The following is a 22,610-nucleotide window of genomic DNA, read 5'->3' as shown; positions in this document are numbered from 1 at the left end:
AAAAGAGCAAGAACCAAACCCAACCCACATATGCAATGTTAAATACACAGACTTGAATTAATCTCCTGAGCATTGCCCAGAGGAATAGTAAGACAGAGAAGCAACCCACCCTTGAGCCTACACCACCCTTTCTGAAAGTTTTCTTCTATATACACACCCTTCTCACCACCAAGTGAACACAGATGGAAGGAAAAACAATGCTTTCATGGTGGTAAATCCCTTAGCCTCCCAGGACATCCATCTGTCTCCCCATTACACACAGGCAGAAGCTGCCAAGTACCTGCATGTGCGAACCTGTGAGGGTAGCGGGCAGGGAGAGAGTGTATCCACCCAGCATGCTCCTGGGTGAGAACCAACAGCAGCACCTGACACTGTCACACTGCACAGGGATGAACCAGGCTCCCTAACCAGTCATGGTCACAACCCTCTGTCTACACATACAGGACACACCACGTGACCAAAGACAGCTGGGAACCACTGCATTAGTGAAAGTAACCAGCCATTCTAGTAACACTGAGAACTTCAGATTGTTTCACATCTTAGTCTCACCATTTTCCCTCAATGGCTTTGTTTTGGTCAACTTCCTGAGACCAACACATCTATATGAAGGGGGAGGTCAATCTATCTAAGCAATCATAATCAGCAGGAAAAGACAAAGTCAGGGCCAAAGAAAGAGAACTCCCAGTGGCCCTCAGTCTACAAGGTATGGGATCAAAGGCTGTCCTCTGTGACAAACTCAGCTGCGCGAATGGCGGTTAGTGGAGGCCGGGAGTGGGCAGTAGGAGGGGGTGTGAATCAAAGCACACAGACTTCCATGATGCAGGAGTAAGTGAAGAGATCTACTATACAGCATGGTGAAGATAGTTAGTCATGTTTTATAAAATTGAGAACTGGGCTGGAGAGATGGTTTAGTGGTTAAGCACTCGCCTATGAACTCTGTCACTCTTAAATAAATAAAAAAAAATTGAGAACTGCTTAGAGTGGATTCCCATGTTATCACCACAAAAGGTAATTATGTAAGATTATTTATGTGCTAATTAGCCTGATTAGGTCATTCTGCAATGTACAACTATACCAAGACATTCTGTTGTACACCATGAACATATTAGTTTTGGTGTGGGGATTGATTGTAGGGACTTTTCCATGCTAAGATAAGCTTTGCCACTGAGCTTACCATGTACTTACTTGCAGTAGTGGGGATTAAACCTATGGACTTGCACGTGTTAGGCCAATAATCCAGCACTGAGCTAGATCTCCAGCCTTATTTTTAGCTTTTATTTTGAGGCGACTTCTCTAGCTAGCCTCTCACAAGCTGGCATTACAGGCCTGAACCAACAGACAGCTTTACAGTTCTTATTTGTAAATTAAAACATAATTAACTACTTATAAAGGTCATCTGCCAGTACCAAGTGAGACTAATCCGCCAGGACATTAAAAGAATAATTCAATCTGGCTGGTATGTTTCGGTCTAAAGCAGTGAAGCTAGTTATTCAATAAGAGGAACTCTGTTATAAAACAAAATATTGCCATGCAAAAAGAGAAAAAGTCATGGTTACCTTTGTTTCTGAAAAGGTGATTGCAAACATGCAGGCTTCTTACTATTAGTGACAATAAAATATGCAAGCTATAAATACAAGAACAAAAACATATGGTAGTGGAAGTCCCAGGCAGACAAGAAAATAGGGCTGGGAAAAAGGCTTAGTGGTTAAAGGTCCTGGTGCTTGCTTGCAAAGCCTGCCAGCCTAGGGTACAATTACCAAGCAGCAGCTTACATGAGCCAGACACAAACAGTGGCAAAAGCATCTGGTGTTCATTTGTAGCACGTGTGTGTGTGTGTGTGTGTGTGTGTGTGTGTGTGCACGCACACACACACACACACACACACGCACACATGCACACACGTACTTTTTTAAAAAAACCTATTTACAAAGACAAGAAAAGGAAATAAAAGCTAAGACCTAGACAAAATAAGACATGCCATTTCCAAAACTTTCTCCCACAGTGGGAAGAGGAGCCCAAGAACAGATACAGAAAAACTTAATGAAATGAAAAAGACAATGAAGTTTGCTGGATACAAAATCAATATCTGAAATTCAAGCCTTTCTGGACCACTATCAATATAACCTTGAAAGCACAATTTGTGGATAAAATGTGGAAATAATGATTATATCACAGTAAGCAGCATTAACGAGCCACATGAGAAGATACATAAAACATATATCAGATCTTGATGGAAAAATAACGTGCTTTATTGATAGGGGTATGGAAGATGTAAATAATTATCATATCCAGCTGTTTCACAGTTAATGTACTTCTATTTAAGTACAATAAGAATGCAGACGTACAGTCCAGTGGATGAGTGAGAGGCAAGTAAAAAAGATTAGAGAGCTGTCTTGGTAACAGTAAGGCAGGTGCATTTGTCAGCTCAGGCTGCCTAAGCAATCCCATGTCTTGATATTTCTCCATAAATTTATATTCTCATAGTTATGGATGCTGAAGTTTAAAAGAGAGGACCAGCTAACGTGTTTCCTGATAGGGACTTACTACTAGCCACTTTCTTGTTGAGTTTTCACCTGATGAGGGGAGAGAGAAGAAGAGAGAGCGGATCCTGGATGTCACGTCCACTGTTAATTTGATCAAATAAGGGACCAAAGCTTATGACCCCCTTTAGCCCAAACAACTTCCTTAAAGGCTCAATCTCCAAATACTGGGTTAGAGTTTCAACATTCACATTTGGAGCTGATACAATGTAGCAGTGGGGGAGTGGATCTTTTTCTATCAATGGCCACATGTAAAGCTAAACTATTAGAATACAGGACTATGAGTCCAGGACCAGAAGCTACTGGAATAAGACAGAAGAAGAAGAGGTAAAACCATGTGTTTACAGTTTTACACATGACAGAGGTGATAGTAAATTTAATGACTACAGAAGAGGTCATTCATTAGATGATGCCCAGGCATTAGGCCATGTATGCAAAAAAAAAAAAGAAAGAAAGAAAAAGAAAAATGTATAGTAGAATCCTAGCCTATCTCTGCAATGTGAAAATACAGTTCTAGGTGGAGTAAAAACTACAGAGCATACTAGAAAGCATTCTAAAATATTAGCAGAGCAATAAAAAAGACAAATATCCTAACAGAAAAAATGGAAAAACAATACATTTTGGTTATTTATGATACTTATTTTCTACAAAGTCACAACAAATGTTGAATTACTGGAAATGAAACTCTTGCTTGCTTTTGACTAGGTAAACACGGTTGCTGCAAGCCTGTGGTCTCAACTTCCTTAACCAGTCAGTAGCTACCCTGCACTTCTGTTTAAAATCAGAGTATGTTCACAGCCAACAACACCCTAACTCCTGCCTGAAGGAGGCTTATCTACACAATGTTTTTTCTTTGGTACTTCATCACCCATATCTTTAAAGTCACACACACACACAAAAGCACAACTGTGAAAGATATGACACTAACTAGTCTGAAAAATGAGGCTCATGAGCTGGGACAACAGCTTTGTCAGTGAAGTCCTTGCTTTGCAAGCATGAGGACCTGAGTTGGTTTTTCCAGAACCCACATAAAAATGAGCTAAGTATGGCAGCATGTTTGTAGCACACTAACACTGGGAAGGTTGAGGCAGGAGAATCCTGGGGCTCGCTGACTGGCCAGTTCAGCCTACTTGACAAGATCTAAACCAACATACACCCTGCTTCAAAAACTGTGGATGGTAGCTGGATGTGGTATCATATGCCTTTAATCCCAGCAGTTGGGAGGCAGAGGTTGGAGGATCACTGTGAGGTCAAGGACAGGCTGGGACTACAAAGTGAAATCTAGGTCAGCTACAGTGAGTGAGGCCCTACCTCAAAATTACTAAAAAAAATAAAAATAAAAAAAAAAGTACATTGTACCTAAGGAGCAACAACTGAACAAATGGGGTTGTTCACACTTCCCTGCACACCCACCTCCCCCCACACACATACATTTGAATTTAGGAGCTAAAATAAGAAGACTTAATGCCTTGCTCAACCATTCAGCCTCAGGCGGGAAAGTGTGTGTTGGGTGACCTGAATTTCTACTACTCTGTACATGTCCATGAACATTTCTTATCTAAAATGCATGGGACTAGAAATTTTTCAAGTTTCATAGATTTTCAGATTTGGAGATATTTGCATAGATGTTACAGGTTGAGCATCCCTAATCTGAAAATCTGAATTTAAAACATTTCATATTTTGGGTTTCAGGATTATGAATGTTCACTGTGTATTTGGACATTTGAAAATGGCTAATAAGAGTTGATCTTTCAGGCTTGAGAAATGTCTTAGTGGTTAAAGTACTTGCCTGCAAAGCCTAAGGGCCTAGATTCGATTCCCCAGAACACACTTAAGCCAGATGCACAAGATGGCACATGTATCTGGAGTTCATTTGCAGTGGCAAGAGGCCCTGGAACAACACCCCTATTATTTCCCTTCTTTCTTTCTTCTCTCTTTCTTTCTCTCTCTCTCTCTCTCTCTCTCTCTTTTTCCCCTCCCTCTCTCCCCCTACCTCCCTCTCTCCCCCTACCTCCCTCTCTCTTTCTTTCTCTCCTTGCAAATAAATAAAATAGCTTTAAAAAAAGAAACCTACTTTATTGTTAGCTAATTAAAAGATATACTTCTCTCTTTTTAAGATAGTTAGTTTGGGCATAAGTACCCTGCAAGGCTGGAGAAAGCTTTACTCTAAAACTATACACTGTTGCTGGTAAATCCCAGTGACAAAACTGAATCACCACCCATAGTATGCTATTGGTTAGTGAGGCTCCATGAAGTCCCCAAATAATGCAGGCCATTGCCAAACCACTTACTTATCCTCTAGAAGTAGATGGTAAGGATATCATAGGCTGTGTTTCCGGACATTGAGAAATCAAGCTGGAATTGAGATAGAAGCCATCTTCCTGCTCACTAGCTACCAAACTGCTATGTGAGCTGTTAGGGGATAAAAGTCACCAATAGCTTTAAAAAGCAAGTGGATGCTGCAAGCTACAAAATAAACCAGCCAGGCAAGACGGACTCACTGGTGCAGCAGTGGCATATAGGTTATGGGGGCAATCAACTGGTTTCTGGATTGGATATGAGGCCTGCTCAGTGAAAGGGAATTCATTCCTGGTAGTAACAATCAAGTCAGAAACCTATGGTTTGGGAGACTATAGACCCTAGAGGGAAGCTCCCACTGTGGTTTAGATAAAAAGAGAGGTTATACCCTTCAAAACTCTTTTAAATGTCTATGTTTACCCCCTTTGAGCCATGCTACTCTTACTTGATTAGAGAACCTACTTTTCACAGATGGTGAGGAATACTGGGGAGACCCAGGACCCATCAGAATGACAAGAAGAGAAAGCCGAGGGCCCATCATGAGAAAGGCCATCTCTACTACTTCTTCCAGGGCCCAGAAAACATTACAGAAGAAGTGATGAATTAAAAATGAGTGCTCAGGCTGGAGAGATGGCTTAGTGGTTAAGCACTTGCTTGTGAAGCCTAAGGGCCCCAGTTTGAGGCTCGATTCCCCAGGACCCGTGTTAGCCAGATGCACAAGGGGGAGCACGTATTTGGAGTTTGTTTGCAGAGGCTGGAAGCCCTGGTGCACCCATTCTCTCTCTCTCCCTCTTTCTCTCTGTCGCTCTCAAATAAATAAAAATAAATAAACAAACAAAAAGAATGAAAAAGCTTCCTGTACCCTCTTAAAAAAAAAATGAGTGCTGGTCCCACCGCTGGCCTGAGAACCTCCTCCAGAAAGATGGCAGTAGACACTGAGGAGATTCAACACTCATCAACATAAAAAATGAGGCCCTCTTAGACCTCACCATTCAAGGAGACTTATAACAAGCCCTCCAAGGCTCAGGCAACACTGGTGAGGAGAGGGAAGAAATAATGTAAGAGCTACAGGATGGCAAAGTGTACTGTAAGGTATTGTCCTCTGCACAGGAACTGAATGGGGCATTAATGACCCCACAGTGACTATGGATACTCACTCTAAAGACAGCCCTCAATGGAATGGGGCAGAGGAGAGGGGACATACACCTATAACTTGATAGGAATGTGACAAATTTGCAAATGAGGAAGGCAACCAATGTTGATCTCTGTCCTCCACATGTGTATGCACATGCATATACATGTGCAAGAGCTGGCACACGCACAAATACACATGCGTCCACACACGTATCAACTTGCGTGTACTCACACATGTGAAAAGGGAAACAGAAATAACAGCTATTAGGCTGTACTTAGTGGTAGGAGTATTACACCCACACTGTGGTATTTTGGTGTGAGTGTAAAACCATCCGCAGCACACTGTGAAGTTAGATGAACCAATGCGGGGGATGGAAGGAGAAAAGGGCACAAAAGAGGAGCAATGAGCCCAGCAGAGTAAAACGAATGTTCACTGTGAAATTCCTATATTTTCTTGTTCGAAATCCTTTATGATAAAATTGTAAGGAAAATGGAATATAGTGTGAAGAAAAGTGGTTCTACTATTCAGGATGACATGCAATTTGAAAGGTATAAATTGCTCATTTATGGAACCTTCCATTTCATAATTTCAGACTGTAGTTGACCAAACATGATCTTACAAAGTAAGACTGTAGATTCTCATCAATTTACCTATAACCTTACTATAACTGCAATCTAAACACCATCAGAATGGTTCAAGTAAATTAGGGCTTTTTTTTTTAACAACTCCCAACATGAAAATCCAGAATTCTTCATAAGCAGGAAAAATTCTAATTTCCATATGACCAAGAAATAAGATAAATCATTATTAAAAATCTTTAAGAACAACTTATGGGGAAAATGGGCCAAGAACAAGTAAGAAGAGGACTCAGTGACTAGAGACATGTGTCACTCGGTCAGCTTCTCTGCAGCAAAGAATCAGGGAGCAACGCAGGGAGACACCACCAGAATGTCATCCAGGGGCAAAATTGAGCACACTCGGGAATCCACGTGAGGGAGATAAGGAGCGCATACTCGCTGATATCCATGAGCCTCCACACGTGACACTGATCACAGCACACTCCAACACTGTTAGCAGCTCAGCATCACCCAGGACCACAGGGAACTGGGAACCAGCGACTGACAGCAGTGGACACTACACAGAGTCCTACTACCCCGAGACTGGAAAGGAAAGCAGCACACACTCTCCAACATGGCCATGTGGAAACCGGCGAGGATCCCCAGTCACCACTCAGCACAAGCACACAGCAGAAGGATACTTCTCCACGTAGACAAAGCCAGGTCATCTATAGCTCAAGGGCCTCCCAATGTAGCCTGGGCTGAAGCAGAATGGCATTGAGTTGAGGATTCCCAAGTCCAAAGCCAGTACCCATCACTAATGATCCCCAGGCTCCTCCTCTCTAAGACGGGCATGAGACTTTAGCTGCTGAGGGTGTCTGGAGCCTCAGGGGGCACATGCACATAAACTATAAGTGTGGGAGCTTCAGAGGTGGCTCAGAGGCAGAGCCTGCATCCAGCATGTGCAAGACCTGGGGTTCACTCTCCAACACTGGAAGAAAAAGTTCTAAACTGCAGGTCCAGCGATGCGGGATTGCAGGGTGATGGTCAGATCCTCGTCTGCAAACATGCCGTGAAGCAGGAGCCCTCCTGCTGCCCCAACAATCTGCTTTCTATGTTTGGATAACCCTTCCTGTTGCCCTATAAGCTCAGGGTTTCTGAAAGAAATTATCCTTTGTTCTTATGACATTACTTTTTATATTAAACCTGAAAATGAACATTTTCCCACTTACATATAAAGCACATGGTCATCTATGATCCCAGCAAATTCAGCAAGCACATGAGTCTGCAGGATTTAAAACTGTACTGTAGCCGGGCATGGTAGGTAGCACACGCCTTTAATCCCAGCACTTGGGAGGCAGAGGTAGGAGGATGGTCATGAGTTCGAGGCCACCCTGAAACTACATAGTGAATTCCAGGTCAGCCTGAGCTAGAGTGAGACCCTACTTCGAAAAACCAAAACAAATAAATAAAACTGTATTGTTCGAGCTGAGGAAATGGCTCAGGCAGTAAATCTTTGCAACCACAACAGCCCGAGAGGGCCTTAAATCACTGGAGTTCAAATCCCCAGCATCCATACAAACAGCTAGGTATGACCACACATGCCTATAACACCAGTCCTGCGGGGAGCTGAGACTGGAGAATTTCTGGGAGTCAGGAAAACCACAGCTCTGGCTAAGTTCAGAGAGACTCTGTCTCAAGGAAGGATGCTAATGAGCAGTAGAGGGGGACACCCGACATTTTCCTTAGGCCTCCACATATGTGCTCGTGGGAAGGAGATCTATGTATATGTAAGTGTGTTACACACAAACACACATTGTGTTTTTATATAAGAGAAACCTGAGGAATGCCAGAAAGTTGTTTGAGGAAAAGAGATACTTACTGAAAGTTATGGTTTGGGCTATGTGTTGGACCTATAGAGATAAAACAAAGACAAGTCATTAATACTCCATGATTTGCTATATTAATAAATGGATGGTTAAGCACATGGGGAGCCCAGCAGACTCACCTGTAGTCAGCAGTCCTTGAGCCTTGGACCTTGGATTTTGTTTCTGATCATGAGGACATACTCGTGACCCCGGGACCTCCCCGCCCCCAAATGAGCACTTTCTATGTATGAGGATGCTTCTGGTAGCTTTCCTATCTCTTCTCATCTCTGTCTAAAGTTTCTACACAAAATCTGTTTTACTAACTACAGCTAGCGTAGTATGAAAGGAATGACAGACCTGAGGCGTTCCTTGTAGGCAGCTTCCCAAAACTTTCACCATTTATGCCTTCACACCACGAGACAAGCACAGTTCTGCCTTGTCATGGAACTCTGTCCTCCTGCCCTCACTGGGCCAGGTGTGCATGGGATGGGTGGGTGCACTCAGTATAAAATGATGGCACAAAACCATGGCAGAGGGCCCGGCAAGAGAGCCCAGGCCAGCACAGCAGAGCTACAGGCCATGATAGGCTCTGGTGCCCTCCTGTCTTCACTGGGGCCACCCTCTGTGTGGACCTGACACAGCCTTTCTGCGTGTGTCCCAGTTCATCTTGCATGCCCAGGATTCTTGTTCTGTGCCCTAAATTTGCAAAGCACTCTGTGTCTATTTTCCTTTTTTACTAATAAATGGGGAGAGGTCATGTGGAGATTTTATCTGCAACAGGAAGGTCTCAGGGGATGGTTTTGTTGGCAGCTCCCTTGCTGACGTGGGCGTGCTGTTTGAGACATTAAAGGTGGCAGGCTGTTACCATCGAGCCTCTACTTCCCTACTCACCAAGCCGCACGTATAGGACTCCCGTGGCAGTAATAGTCTTCACCCCATTGGTGGCCACACACTGGTAGTAGCCGGTGTCTGTGGTGTCCAGGTCCTGGATTCTCAGTCGGGAGCCATATTCTGTTTTCCGGATGATTATCCGCCTCGGCTCCTGCACAACTGGGGCATCGTTTTTTAGCCACCGCACGTTGGGGGGTGGGTTTCCTGCCACCCTGCAGTGGAGAATTGCTGTCTGGCCTTGGACAATGGTGATATTGTTGACAGGCTCCAGAAAAGTCAGAAAGTAACCTGCCAAGGGGAGGGAGTCAGAAAGAGCAAACATCAGTGAGAGCTGGAAGGAAGGGCCCCGGGGCGCATGCATGAACCAGACACTATCCATGTTCACTCACAAACAGTCCATATCAGTTGTTGGTGGTAAGTATAACACTTTCAAGATTTAGGAGCTTCTAGTCACATTTTTCTCAGCATATTAATACATAACTGCTTTACTTGCTTGTTTTCATGTGTGCATAATGTGTGTGTTCTTGTGTGTAAGCACAGGTGTGTGCGTGCTGCGGTGTGTGTGGGGGTCACAGGATCACCTCAGGTGCTGCTCCCTGACTTCCCCTTGTTTGAGGCAGTATCTTGTTCTTGCTGTAGACACACTGGGATTACAAATACCCATCACATTATCTGGCATTTACACGGGTTCTGGGGATCTTAACTCACACTTGCAGGTCAAATCGTTTCTCCATTGAGCCATCTCCCCCTGCCCCTGTTTTAGTTTTTGTTGTTGGTCTTGGTTCTTTTGTTTTGCTGGGGTTTGGTTTGTAGAGACAGTGTTCTATTTTGTAAGTTCAGGCTGACCTTCAATTCACAAGAGTCCTCCTAGCTCCCAGGTGCTGAGATTACAGGCATGAGTCACTAACCCTGGCAAGTATTTTTGTCTTAAAACACCTGATTGAGGACATGTGCTGTCTCAGTCACATTAATCTCCTGGCCCACAACCATGGAGTCCATGCCTGAATGAAGCTTCTATGACACACGTCTCCTCTGTGGAAGGCACACAGCCTTCCTGCACCTTTGCACACTGGGCAGCCCTTTCCACACTACATCTGGGTGTCCTTTAGGTTTTGCTAGTTTTTTTTTTTTTTTTTTTTTGAGATGGGGTCTCATGTAGCCTGGTTGGCTCCAAACTCATTATGTAGGCCAGGGTGGCCTTAAACGTCTCATCTTCCTGTCTCCCTCCATCTCCTGGTGCTGAGGTTATAGGTGTGTGCCATCACAACTGGTAGAAGGCACCTTTTTTGGCAGGGGAGGGGTGCGGTTCAAGGTAGGGCCTCACTCTAGCCCAGGCTGACTTGAAATTCACTGTGGAGTCTCAGGGTGGAACTCACAGTGATCCTCCTACCTCTGCCTCCTGAGTGCTGAGATTAAAGGCATGGGCCACCATGCCCAGCTGGTTTAGGGCACTTTTAAGGAGAAAAATCTCCAACAAAAACCACAAAACTGCAAAATCACATGATACTAAATAGGCTAAGTGAAGGGTGCTCACTCAGAGTGTGAGAGCAGAGACCAGGAAGCAGAGTGCACCCTGTTCAATATGGTTTTGGAACCGCAGTACAATTCTGAAAATGTGAATGTTAACTTAGGGTGAACTTGTGAATGCGCAGTTAACAAAAATGATGTTCAACTGTACTGTTCTCCAAACACTAAGACTAACCCACAGGGGTCATACCTGATTCCATACCTGATTCCCACAAAGCCACAATAAGTAAAATGTTTAGGACTAGACATGTGGCAGAGCAGACAACCTAAATGAGGTCATCACTATCCTGTAAATGAAACAGAAGCAATGATGCTGAGGGTGGCAGAGGCTGAGCCCTGCAGCATGCAAGTCAGGAACATGCAGGAGCAATTCCTCAGGAGGAGCGAGAAATGCTGCTCTGGGTATGGAGGCTCCAGCCAAATCAAAGCAGGGTCCTGGGCTAGCAACAGAAAGCCAGAGGGAGCAAGAGAAAGAAAACAGGGCACAGGTGGGAGGTGTGAATATGCATGGACATGCAAGATCACATGAGTGTCTGTGTATGCATACATTTCTGTGATTTCTGTGCATGCATACATGCACGGACACTCACATGTGTCTGTATGCACATGGGTTTATACATATCTGTACACGTGCACACATACCTGAATGTGTGATTAGCACTGGCCAGAGTACTTTCTCTCATAGCACGTAAGGAAAACTGGCACTAGGCAGGTGATCACGAGGAGATGAATATATGTCAGACAAGGTTAACGGAACACAGCCATGTGCAAATGACTTTAAAATAGTCATCCAAGTTCCACCCCCTTTCTATTGGTCTGCTGCTACATCCACATCACACTGGTGAAATCCTGATGAGTCAAATACACACTGACATCAACACTACCAAGTTTTTGGGAGGGTTTTTTTTTCCTCAATGTCATAGTTATTTTTCTCTTCTAGATTTAATTTTGAATCATCTCAATGGATTCATTTTGAGCAATGGGCTTTGATGGAGAAATGCCCAAGTGTGGAGGCATGTGTACAGTGCCGCACTCTGGGCAGCTCTGAAGGCCCTGCAGTTCAGATGTGTGCTGCAGACCAAATTTACCAAGAAGAGATTTGCCAGGCTCTTCACACAGATCTTTAGGTAGGTCCCAGTCTATAATTTCCATTATTATTGTGAATTGGTGTTATTTTAATTTTTGTTTAAATGGCTTATGGCTCATATGAAAACTACATGATAGCATATGTATGGTTGAAATGTGCTCATCCCAAATTACAATTGTTTCTTGGGTAACAGGCAAAGGTTGTGAATACTCTCAGTCTTAGTGCTGTGGTTTGAATGTGGCAGGTCCTAACAGGCTCATGGGATTAACCACTTGGTCCCCAGCTGGTGCTGTTTAGGAAGGTTGTCAACTCTTGGGAGGTGGAGCCTTGCTCGAGGAAATGGATTCCTGGGGTTGTGCCTTGAGGTTTTAAAGGCAGGCTGCACTGCCTGTCGCCCTCTGCTTCTTGGCTCTGGCTCAGTCCTATGCTTCTGCCAGCATGCTTTCCCTGCCTTGTTGGAATGTATCCCATTAAATTATAAGAAAAAATAAACCCTTTTCTTCCTTAAGTTTCTTCTGGTCAAGTATTTGGTCACATCAACAAATATAGCAACTGACACACTTAGTCTTAAACTACCTGTTATTTTCAACCTTAGCTGGGTATAGAAATCTAAATTAGCTGGGGTTTTATTGTCTTCTGGCTTGTCTGGAAACTTGAAAATTCTGTCAGTTATTGTTGTTCTTTGGCAGGTAATCCAAACATCTGCCTGTAGGCAACTTTGAATACCACTCTTGTGTCTTTGTCATTCTAAAGCCTCTTTAGGTCTTTTAATTCTGAACAGCCACGCTTTCTGTTATTGCAGTAAAATTATCTGTCAATATCATAAAATTCTGCTTCTCTCTCCCAAATTCTACTTCTCTCCCCAAGATCTTCTAAGTACATGCTGCTCGGCTTCAAATGATTACCCTATGTTGTTATTTACGTTTTATTATTTATTTTTAATCTTTAACCTGTTTTGTAACCTGCCTATCCAGTTTCTCAATTCCTGGGAAATACTTTTTGTTTTTATTTTTAGGAAGTATGTTTGGTTTTGTCTCAAATTCACTATATTTCTCTTTCTGGTTTTTAATCATTCCTTTTTCTTCTGTCTTCCGCATCATTGCTTATTGGTTTAACAACCAACTTTTTCTCTGAGTAAGCCAGTCAGTTTTCATTGCAGGGTTAAGGTTAGGGTGTTTTTTTGTTGTTTTTGTTTTTGTTTTGTTTTGTTTTGCTTTGCTTTGTTGGTAGGGAATTCCTTGATGCCTGAATTTCTCAAAAAGACAGTAAATTTTATTTTAACTTTCTGACTCCAGACTTCCTGTAACATCCTAGCCATATACATCTGATTTTTAGAGATGTGGGCTCAAGCTTGCTATCTGGTGGGGAAACTTTCTTGGATACTCCCCATCCTTAGCAACATCAAGGGAGGTTCTCTTTGCACCTCCTTGAACTGGGAATGAAAATGGTCCTCAACTTCTTCTCTGGCATGGAAGCCGTTAGCTTTGTATGGGAGGCTTGTCCACAATGCCTCAGTTCTATGGATCCTATTAGCTCACTTCTGGCTCACTGTCAAAACCCAAGGCCTAAATGTAAGTTGTCAGAACTCTAGATGAAATCAGGAGAGTATAACAGATTCTGCAGCAGGCCATAGACACAATATTTTTTTCTTTGTATTTTTTTGACAGAGAGAGAGAGAGAATAGGCATGCCAGGGCCTCTAGCCATTGCAAATAAACTCCAGATGCATGCACCACCATGTGCATCTGGCTTACATTGGTACTGAGGAATTGAACCTGGATCCTTAGGCTTTGCAGGAAAATACCTTAACTACTAAGCCATCTCTCCAGCTCTTACTGTCTTAAAAATAAATAAGAACTTGATTTTTAAACTAACCTATGACTTCTCCTTACGCCTACTATACAGCTGAAGAGATGGCTCAATTGGTAAAGTGTTTATCACAGAAGCATGAGGACCTGAGTTTGGATCCCAGCACTAATGTAAGAGCTGGCTCTTGTGCTGTGCACCTGTCGTCCCAGTGCTGCAGCAATGGAGACAGAACACTTCCTTGTCTAGCTGGACAGTAAGCTAGGTTCATTGCAAAATCCTGACTCAAAAATAAGGTGGAGAATGATGGAGGAAGCCACCCAATGTTGACCTCTGGCCTTCAAATGCATGTCTGCACACACACATGCATACCACACACATATACATGTAAAAAAGAAACTTACTATATCCAATTTCAAGTGTGTAAGTAGCTTTTCACCACTTGTTTATTTCATCTCACTCAGCACTTTCTCATTCTTGCATGCTCTCTACGTGTGGCACCTGTGTCCCACAGCTATTCCCACATCACAGACATGTATTGGATGTTTAAACTGCTTAATGCCCAGGGTGCCTATGTCTTATAGGAATCCACTACTGTGTACCTGTCTGCACTATGGCCACATGGTCACCCCACTCTTCACTGTTGGTCTGCCTGTGTCCAACTGCATGACAGCTTCAGAATGTAACCCTCTACCACATTTCAACTTTTCTTAAGGACCCAGAACCATCAGGCTGTTCTCCATGGCAAAAGCGCAACTTTGAGTGAGCTTGTACATGGCTGTTCCTTACTATAATATTTTCTTGTTCTGAATCCTGGGCATTATTTCATCTCTCTTGCATGTTATCTTTTCCTAGTATTTTCACCAAGCATGCGTACAGCATCCACCTGAGAGGGCTGCCACTTAGCTTGGCCCACTGTTCACGTCATCACCAACTCTCCCGAGACCAGAAAAGAGAAGTAGGAAACAAATTTCCTGGCGCTTGTGCACTTTCTTCCTTGGAGTTTAATTTACAGCCAGCAGTTTAACCTCTCTTGGCTTAATTTCCCCTATGTGCAAAGTGCAAGGCTTGAACTAATCATTTCCCAAATTCTACTTCAGGTCACAAAAATTCCATCAAATCTCTCCAGACAACTGATCAGGTTATAATGAGCCACGGAGGACTGACAAAAATCTCACTAATGTAGACTTTGCCACACTCAACGACACAAAGTTAGGCTCAGAACTATTCCCTTTTCATTCATCTAAATGAGTTCCCATTCTGAAAAGTAATGTAACTTAAACAGCTGGTGATACAAGGCCCTTCTCCCCAGTGGCCTGGCCACTCTGTGCCCTGCTTGAGTACAAGCATGAAAAGACCCCAGAGGCAAAGGTGACAAGATCGCATCACCAGGCAACAGCACCCATCTGTGCAATCATGGATCAATGATTAATCACTTTTATAACCCTACCAATTGCCCAAATATCCACCCATGTGGCCAAACTGCCTAGGTGCTGATTTACCAGGCCTAGCTAGACAGTGTAGGCAAGAGATAAAGAGAGCCTTATGTGCTGGGGGTCATGAGGTCACAGGGCTTTGATTGGTGGGAAACAAAACAGACAAATTTCCTGGAAGGGCAAGTGAAAAGGAGACCCTGAGAGCTGCAGAAAGGATATAAAGCTGCCATCGCTAGTAGAAAATATTTACAGGTCATAAACTGGCCAGAGGCAGAAGGGGCCTCTGCTCAGGCTCTCCCTGCTGAGCTGTCCAGTGGTCCACACAGACCCTACTGTAGTAAATGGAAGGGGGCTGAGACACTGAGAAAATGGGCAAGCAAAAGGCAAAAGGACACGAAAAATGAAGAGTAGCCCAGAAAGCCAATTTCACTTTTGTGGAGCAACCTGTGGTCCCCAACCCCTAACATTTTTATGTCAATCCTGACTCCAGAAATAGATCCACTGAAAGTAATACCAAGTTGTGGTGAGCCATCCTTGATTAAAGTGGGACCTAAAGAAATGACCAGAGTCTTTCTAAGCAGAGGGAGCTTTGGATACAGATATACCTGGACAATGGCTATATGAAGAAGGGAGCAGAGGCTAAATGGCTATATTATGCTTACCAAACTGCTCTCTAAATACTTATAGTCATGTCCATATATTAATGCTACTCTCACTTTTGGTTATAGAAGCTTCTCTTTGCAGATAGCAGTGACCACTCTGGAGACTCAAAACTCACCAAAGTGCTGAGAAGGAAGGACAGGAGAGTGTTTAGTACTAAGTAAGCCATCTCTATCACAACCTCCAAGGCTCAGGCTCCATTATAGAGGAGGCGGCACAAAGAAACTATTGCAAAGCACTTCTCACCTTCCTTTGGCTCACACAGTCTTCCAGACACAAAGTGGTCAAGGTATTCGTGACCTCATAGTGGCTGACACCTACACCATAGGAAGGGGGAAGTGATGACATCAAAACAGAAGAGAGACTAGTTGGAAATGAGAAGGGGTTCAGTGGCCAGGGCACCCTATTATAAGAAGATAGCCAGTCCATGACAGCGTCATGGAATAATCGTCATTGTGCCCATTTTGGATGCTGAGAAACTGGAGCTTGGAAGGATTTGGCAACCAGCCAGGGAAGGCTCAGTAGGTATAAGGGCCCACATTCCCATTGTACAGCCAAATCCCAAGTACAAGTTCTTTAATACACATATATGCCTCTGCTTGCAATCAGGATCTGTTTTCTTTTTCCACCTGACTAGTGTTGGAGACCTTTGCTCTATGCAAACCTGAGAAGCTATCATGAACAGACACACACACACCACACACCAACTGTTCCTGAAGGAACCAAGCATAAGCCCTATGTATTTGCTCATTAGTCCACACAACCTACAAGAGTCTGAAAATTGACAGTAAACAGATAGCAACAGGCATCATCTCCTCAACAACACAGCTTATCTCAAGCAGCGGACAGTCTGGTAAGCACAAGGCAGAAGGAACTGGTTTCCCTCCTGTTTTTTTAGAATCCACCTGAGATCACATATAATTGCAACATGTCCTCAAATGAGGAACATTAAGTTGCAACTCCCCTTCTGGTCTCAGTGTGGAAGACACAGTGCCCTGTGACTCTGGCTGAGCTGAACACAGGGGGGCACCAAACAGGCAAGACTAGCTCCACTCCACCCCAGTGTGTAGGACTTATGCACTCCCCACAAGCATTCCAATGTACTGATGCACACAGCACAAGCTGCATGACACTTAAAGTACCGTCTTCAAACAAGGAGCAAATGGTGTGTAGGATTTTGTAAGTAACAACAAATTTAGTGCATCTGAGCATGCATACTGCATGCCTCATGTAACAGAGAATGCAAATTCCTGCGAAACATTTATTTATGTGTTAACTTAGTCTAAAGTCTTGATGGTGCTTGTCATCTGGAAACTTACAGTCAGCCTTTCATCTGTAAGCTACAACACCCTTAATGGTCATTTTCTCTGCTCTGCCCTATTCCCATCTCTCCTGTCTTTCCTAATCCTTCCCCCTATGCTAACAACCAACTTCAGTTTTCCTTCAGTTGCCAAACCCTGTTTCAGATACAAAATCTGGGCATGCTCAAGTCCCTTATTTAAAAGACACCATATTTGCATATAACAAGTACTGACTGTATGTGTCATGTGATAAATATTAGCACAGCGACTCTGAACAAAATGCTTTCTGCAATCCATCTCTGGATGCCCTAGAAAAAGCCCAGACAAACTTCCAGACTCTGACTAATAGTCTTGCAGGCCCTTAAAAGGCCCTGAAGCATACATGGTTTTTAACCCAATCACTTGTAGGTCAACACCAACCCGAAGGGCAGGCTGCAGTCAAGCCCCAGTGACAAGAAGAATTCACTGGGAAGCACTCTCTTTGAAGCCTGAGCAGTTGCTGAAATACCAAAACTGAGTCCAAGAATTCCAGCCCAGGGCTCTACATTTGTCTTACAAAATGCTGATGGCTTGCTACTGGAAAGGATAAAACTCACTGAAGGATAAAACTCACCTCCTCACAGAAGCAAAAACTCCTTCCATAGGTGACTCTTGGTTTATTTATGATCTTTCCATTTAAATAACAGTCTCCCACCTACCACATGCTTTCCTGGACCCACAAAGGAAGTCTATCCTCTATCTGGGAGAGGAGAGCAAACCCTACCCCTAAACACAGGACTGCAACCCATTTTCCCAAGAAAGCATCACAGCCTCACACAACTGTGCCAGGGAATTTACACCACTACTGTGGTTGTGGCCCTACCTCCCTCCTAACTTCCAACCCTCTTCCTTCCCCCAAGTTATCCTTCCCCACAGGCAAGAAACAGTCACCAGATGGGCACCTCAATTGCTCACAAATGGAACATCCCTGGGCCAGAGCATTCAACAGCTGTTAACCAGGCAAGCTAAATTTCCATTGACCACAGCAAATCAACAGTCCCCTCTTCTGGAAACACCAGAAGGACAGCCACCTATCCACTTTACCTTTCAGAGTGGGAACAGGGCCATCTGGTTCATCGAGATGTCCCAAAGGGTCACGTGGATCTGGGTCCTCCACTTCACCTAGAAAGAAGAACACATACATATATGACACACCTTTCCACTCAAGGACAAAGACAGAAGTGTGCAAGCGAACATGCCCAGTGTCCAGAAAATACAAAGAAATAAGATTATAGCAATTTCTAATAGCAGACTTGGTGCTATTATGAATGGTTTTCAATCTTATCCCAAGAACACTCTTAGCATGTACATGTACCAGTCAGACAAACAGTACTTGTGAGTCAAGCCCTGAGGATCACCCAGGAAGCAGGGGGGGGGGGGGACAGGAAAAAGGGAAGAAAAGGGCTGGATGTACAAATGAAGGACGTGAGCCCAGAGTGGAAGGGCCGCTCTCCAGACAACTGGAGATTTTTTTTACTCTTTTCTCTTTTCTCTTTTTTCTCCTTTCCTTTCCTTTCCTTTCCTTTCCTTTCCTTTCCTTTCCTTTCCTTTCCTTTCCTTTCCTTTCCTTTCCTTTCCTTTCCTTTCCTTTCCTTTCCTTTCCTTTCCGAGATAAGGTCTCATGTAGCCCAAGGCTGGCCTTGTATTTGCTAAGTAGTAAAGGCTGGTAGTGAGTCCCAAACTAAAAGTAAACAGAAGACCACCCGAATAAAAATTAAGAAGGAGAGTCTGTATTAAGCCAGCCAGCATCTGTCCCCTCACAGAAGGACAGCAGCACCGCCCTGCTTTTACAGAGAGTTTTTAAAGGCAAAAACCACATTCCTTTACCATAATGTGAAAAACCCCTAGCCACCCACTCCACACATAATTGTCTTTAGCAAGAGAAAGCAGGCTAGCCTGATTACAAAAGCAGAATTTTTGCAGTTAGCACCAGGTATAAAGAAGATACCAAATATCAGGACACCTTGACATCAGGGTGAGAGCAAACACCAAATGCCAATAAGGGACCTATCCTCATTCTTGTGATTAATGCTCTGTGCTAATCTTTAATCTCTTATGGCTCCTTGAGAATGTCCAGATGGCTGGGGGCCTAAGATGGCTTCCCTTAGGTCTGTTCACCAGAGGCTGTTTCATTCCCCACTGGTTTTAGTAACTGAATCAAATCTTAGACTCATCAGTTACCATAGCCTCATACTGGGTCCCGAGAACTATTAATTTTACTGAGGAAATTCTCTGTTATATAAACTTGATTAGCGCATTTAAAATGCAGGGGCCTACAATCAATCCTAAAAGCAACAGAATTATGGGTCTGAAGATGGCAGGAATTGGAGTGGTGAACCAAGGTGACCAAAAAACCAAATTTTTCATAGAAACAAATGAGCAGCTGGCTTACAGAAGCAGGACATGACAGTTAGTTTGTGCAGTCTATATGATTCAAAACAATTTTTCAAAACATACCTATGAATCAACATTCACATGAATTATGTAGTTGGATTGTCCTAACCATGAGCTCTGTTTTACTCTATTTTAGTCTAAACTATCCTTCCCTCTTATCATCCCTCTGGGTTCCCCCATACAGTTCTCTCTTTGGGATTCCTTCAGCTGCTGACAGAGATAAGCTCAGCTCCTCAGCGGTTAACTCTTACAGTGACTTAGCGCATCAGTCCAGCTTTCAGCTTTTCCACATGTCCCTCCTCTTCCCAGTCATAATCCTTATGTTCTGACATGTAACTTTCCCAACCAGGCACAGTGTACATCATGTCCATCTTTTTTTCTTTCTTTCTGGTATTTCACACTGAATTCCCTAAGCCTCTGCTGTGCGTAGACTAGTCAGCTCTGGAGTGACTACATCAGGGCTGTAGTCTCCTTGTCAGGGGCAGGTATCCTCTGGACCTTAACTTGGAGGGGACCCTCTGTGTCCCTGGTGACCTGTTAGCTGCTACAACTGGCTGAGGACACTGTCCTCTGGACTCAGGTGTGAGGAATTTATACCCCTTGGTTGATGGGTATGGGCCCAATTCCCTGAGGTTACGTGGGTCCCCTTGTGTTACAAATTTTCAGAGAGCACCAGCAATGGCAGGAGAATCTGGCTTGCTTCAGTAAATCTGAGCAGACATACACATTCGAACAAACAGCACCACCCATATCAGCAAGTGCAAACACTTAGAACTCTAAGTTGCTTTTACATGTCAGGATGGGGGTCTGAGATCTGTTCTTAGTGATACTTCTCCTTTAGTAAGACTTATCAAGGAGAGATTGGCCCACTACAAATCAATAACTATCAGGTAAATATAACCAGTGAGGACAATTTTTGTTTGTTTGTTTGTTTTTTCATTTAAAGGCAGCAGTGGCTGACTAACCAGGGACAGGCAGAGACAGAAGTCATGAGTTAATGTTACAGTTTAGTATTGTAGGCCAGCCTCAGACAGAGGAACCTATTAGTCTGAATCTTTGTTTATACTGTAGTTATTATTTTCTTACTGGGTGATTAAGATCATGCAGGCTGCCAAAATTGACTGTATTTTGGAAGTCAATAATGGCTCTGTTGGAGAGACTTTTCAGGGCCTGCGAGGAGTTCTATGACTCTCAGCATTTTCATCTGCTAGGATAAGTCAAGGTCGTACTGACCAAGTGGCCCTCCCTCTTTTAGAAAGCCTGGAATACTGATTTCCCTTCAATGTGACTCTCCTGTTACAGATGCACTGACTTGGAATTCATCTCAGGGTCTCTGTATCCACCATGATCAAGAAGACAGGTAAGTGACCAGAAACAGGCAGTTTACAAATGTCCCATTATCTCCTGTAGCCTTCTGACCTAACTGTAATGTTTCCAATTGACTTTGGCTTCTACATATTGTTATTAATCACTCAGAGAGACTGTACATATCTGACCAGCAAAACAGATCTGGTCAGAGAATGATACAATAGCTTAAAATCATTCTAATTAGTATTTAAGTTTAATTGTCAGGTGACAGTGTAAGCTGTATCTGGAACAGAAAACATGCACATTCTATCTTTTAAGTATCTGTCAGTTTTAAATACAGGCAGAACATTTTAGTAGCCCTGAAAACAATATTTTACCAATTATGTTATTAATAATTTTAGGCCAATTGATTTAAACTAGAAATTACATGTCAGGAAAAAGACAAGACAGTATTAAAACCTGGCATCTGTGTTTGAAAACAACTTTGGCTAGTCTGTATACCTATGCAGATACCAATTAACCCATAAACTATAAGCAGAACAGCAAATTTTAAGATTAGTTTTCTAGAGCAGGAAACATGAGTTAAGTATCAATATATCTATAAGTAATGAACTTGAGATACTAGAAAGGAGACAATTACTTAAGTAAAACCTTGACTGATTATACATAGTTTAAGAATAAAGTCAAACCTGGTCATTGTTAAGATTAACTGGCCTGATTTTAACATACATTAGAGACATTTTGACAGACACAGCATAATTTCTTAAACATGTATCTTTAACCATTGAACAATTTTAGCTTAACATAAAGAAATTTTAGCTTAACATAACAATAGCTTAACATAAAGAAATATTTATGACTGTTAGAATATAAATGCTTAGACAAACTGTATTAACATTGTTTGCACACAGTGGATCTCCCTAAGACATGGGGTGCTTCCTCAGCTTTCTTAGGAACAAAGTCACAATGACTGTTGCAGACAGCTTCAGGGTCTCTGAGATGAACTTCCAGACCAGGCACAGTTATGGAGGAAGGGATTTATTGAAGCTTACGTATCCAGGGGATGTTCCATAATGGCAGAAGAAGCTGGCCTGCCTTCACAGGTCCAGGCAGAGAGAGAATCACAAGCCAAAAAGCCAAAAGCCAAAAGCCAAAAGCCCCAAAGCACAACACACTCCAGGAACTCCAGCTAGGCACACTTTGCATATCTTTACATTGGAATCTTAAACCCACCACCACACCATAAGATCTGCCCAGTGGTACTGCCTCCAGCCAGGTGGCTGCAAATGCAAACTACAAGCTAAACAAAATACTGAATATATTGGGGCCATCGATTCAAACTACCACAGTGACTAAGTCACTTTTTATAAGAATTAGCTTATAACCTCAGTGGTCACTCCCAGCAAAACCAGCATGAACAAGACAGGAATCATCTTAAAATTACAGGGTTTTGGCTAGGTGGTGGTACATGCCTTTAATGCCAGCACTTGGGAAGCAGAGGTAGGATCACTCTGAATTGGAGGCCAGCCTGGGACTACAGAGTTCGTTTCAGGTCAGCCTGGGCTACAGTGAGATCCCCTACCTCAAGGAAAGTAAATAAATAAAAATTATCCCAGTCTTTTTTTAATGAGAAAAAAACACATTAAGAAAAACTTTAGATAATTAAGGATTTTCAGTGACCTGACTGGCCAAAAATAATGTTAAGCAAATGAAATGTAAGATCTATAAGTTTTCATTTACTTTTATATTCTATTACTACTGCTT

General features: G+C 43.1%; 1 protein-coding gene across 1 annotated transcript in view; it reads right to left on the bottom strand.

Annotated features, from left to right (window-relative positions):
• Positions 1 to 22,610, bottom strand: part of Ror2 (receptor tyrosine kinase like orphan receptor 2) — a 222,543-nt gene that overhangs the window by 20,366 nt on the left and 179,567 nt on the right. Inside the window, exons 2-4 of the mRNA XM_045131217.1 lie at positions 18,189 to 18,266; positions 9,290 to 9,577; positions 8,413 to 8,443 (exon numbers count right to left, since the gene is read on the bottom strand). Of these exons, the coding sequence (XP_044987152.1) occupies positions 8,413 to 8,443; positions 9,290 to 9,577; positions 18,189 to 18,266 (397 nt within the window). The remainder of the gene's footprint in view (positions 1 to 8,412; positions 8,444 to 9,289; positions 9,578 to 18,188; positions 18,267 to 22,610) is intronic.

Source organism: Jaculus jaculus, chromosome 12 (genome assembly GCF_020740685.1).
Source record: "Jaculus jaculus isolate mJacJac1 chromosome 12, mJacJac1.mat.Y.cur, whole genome shotgun sequence".
Classification (NCBI taxonomy): Eukaryota; Metazoa; Chordata; class Mammalia; order Rodentia; family Dipodidae; genus Jaculus; species Jaculus jaculus.
This window is presented reverse-complemented; position numbering and strand designations above follow the sequence as displayed.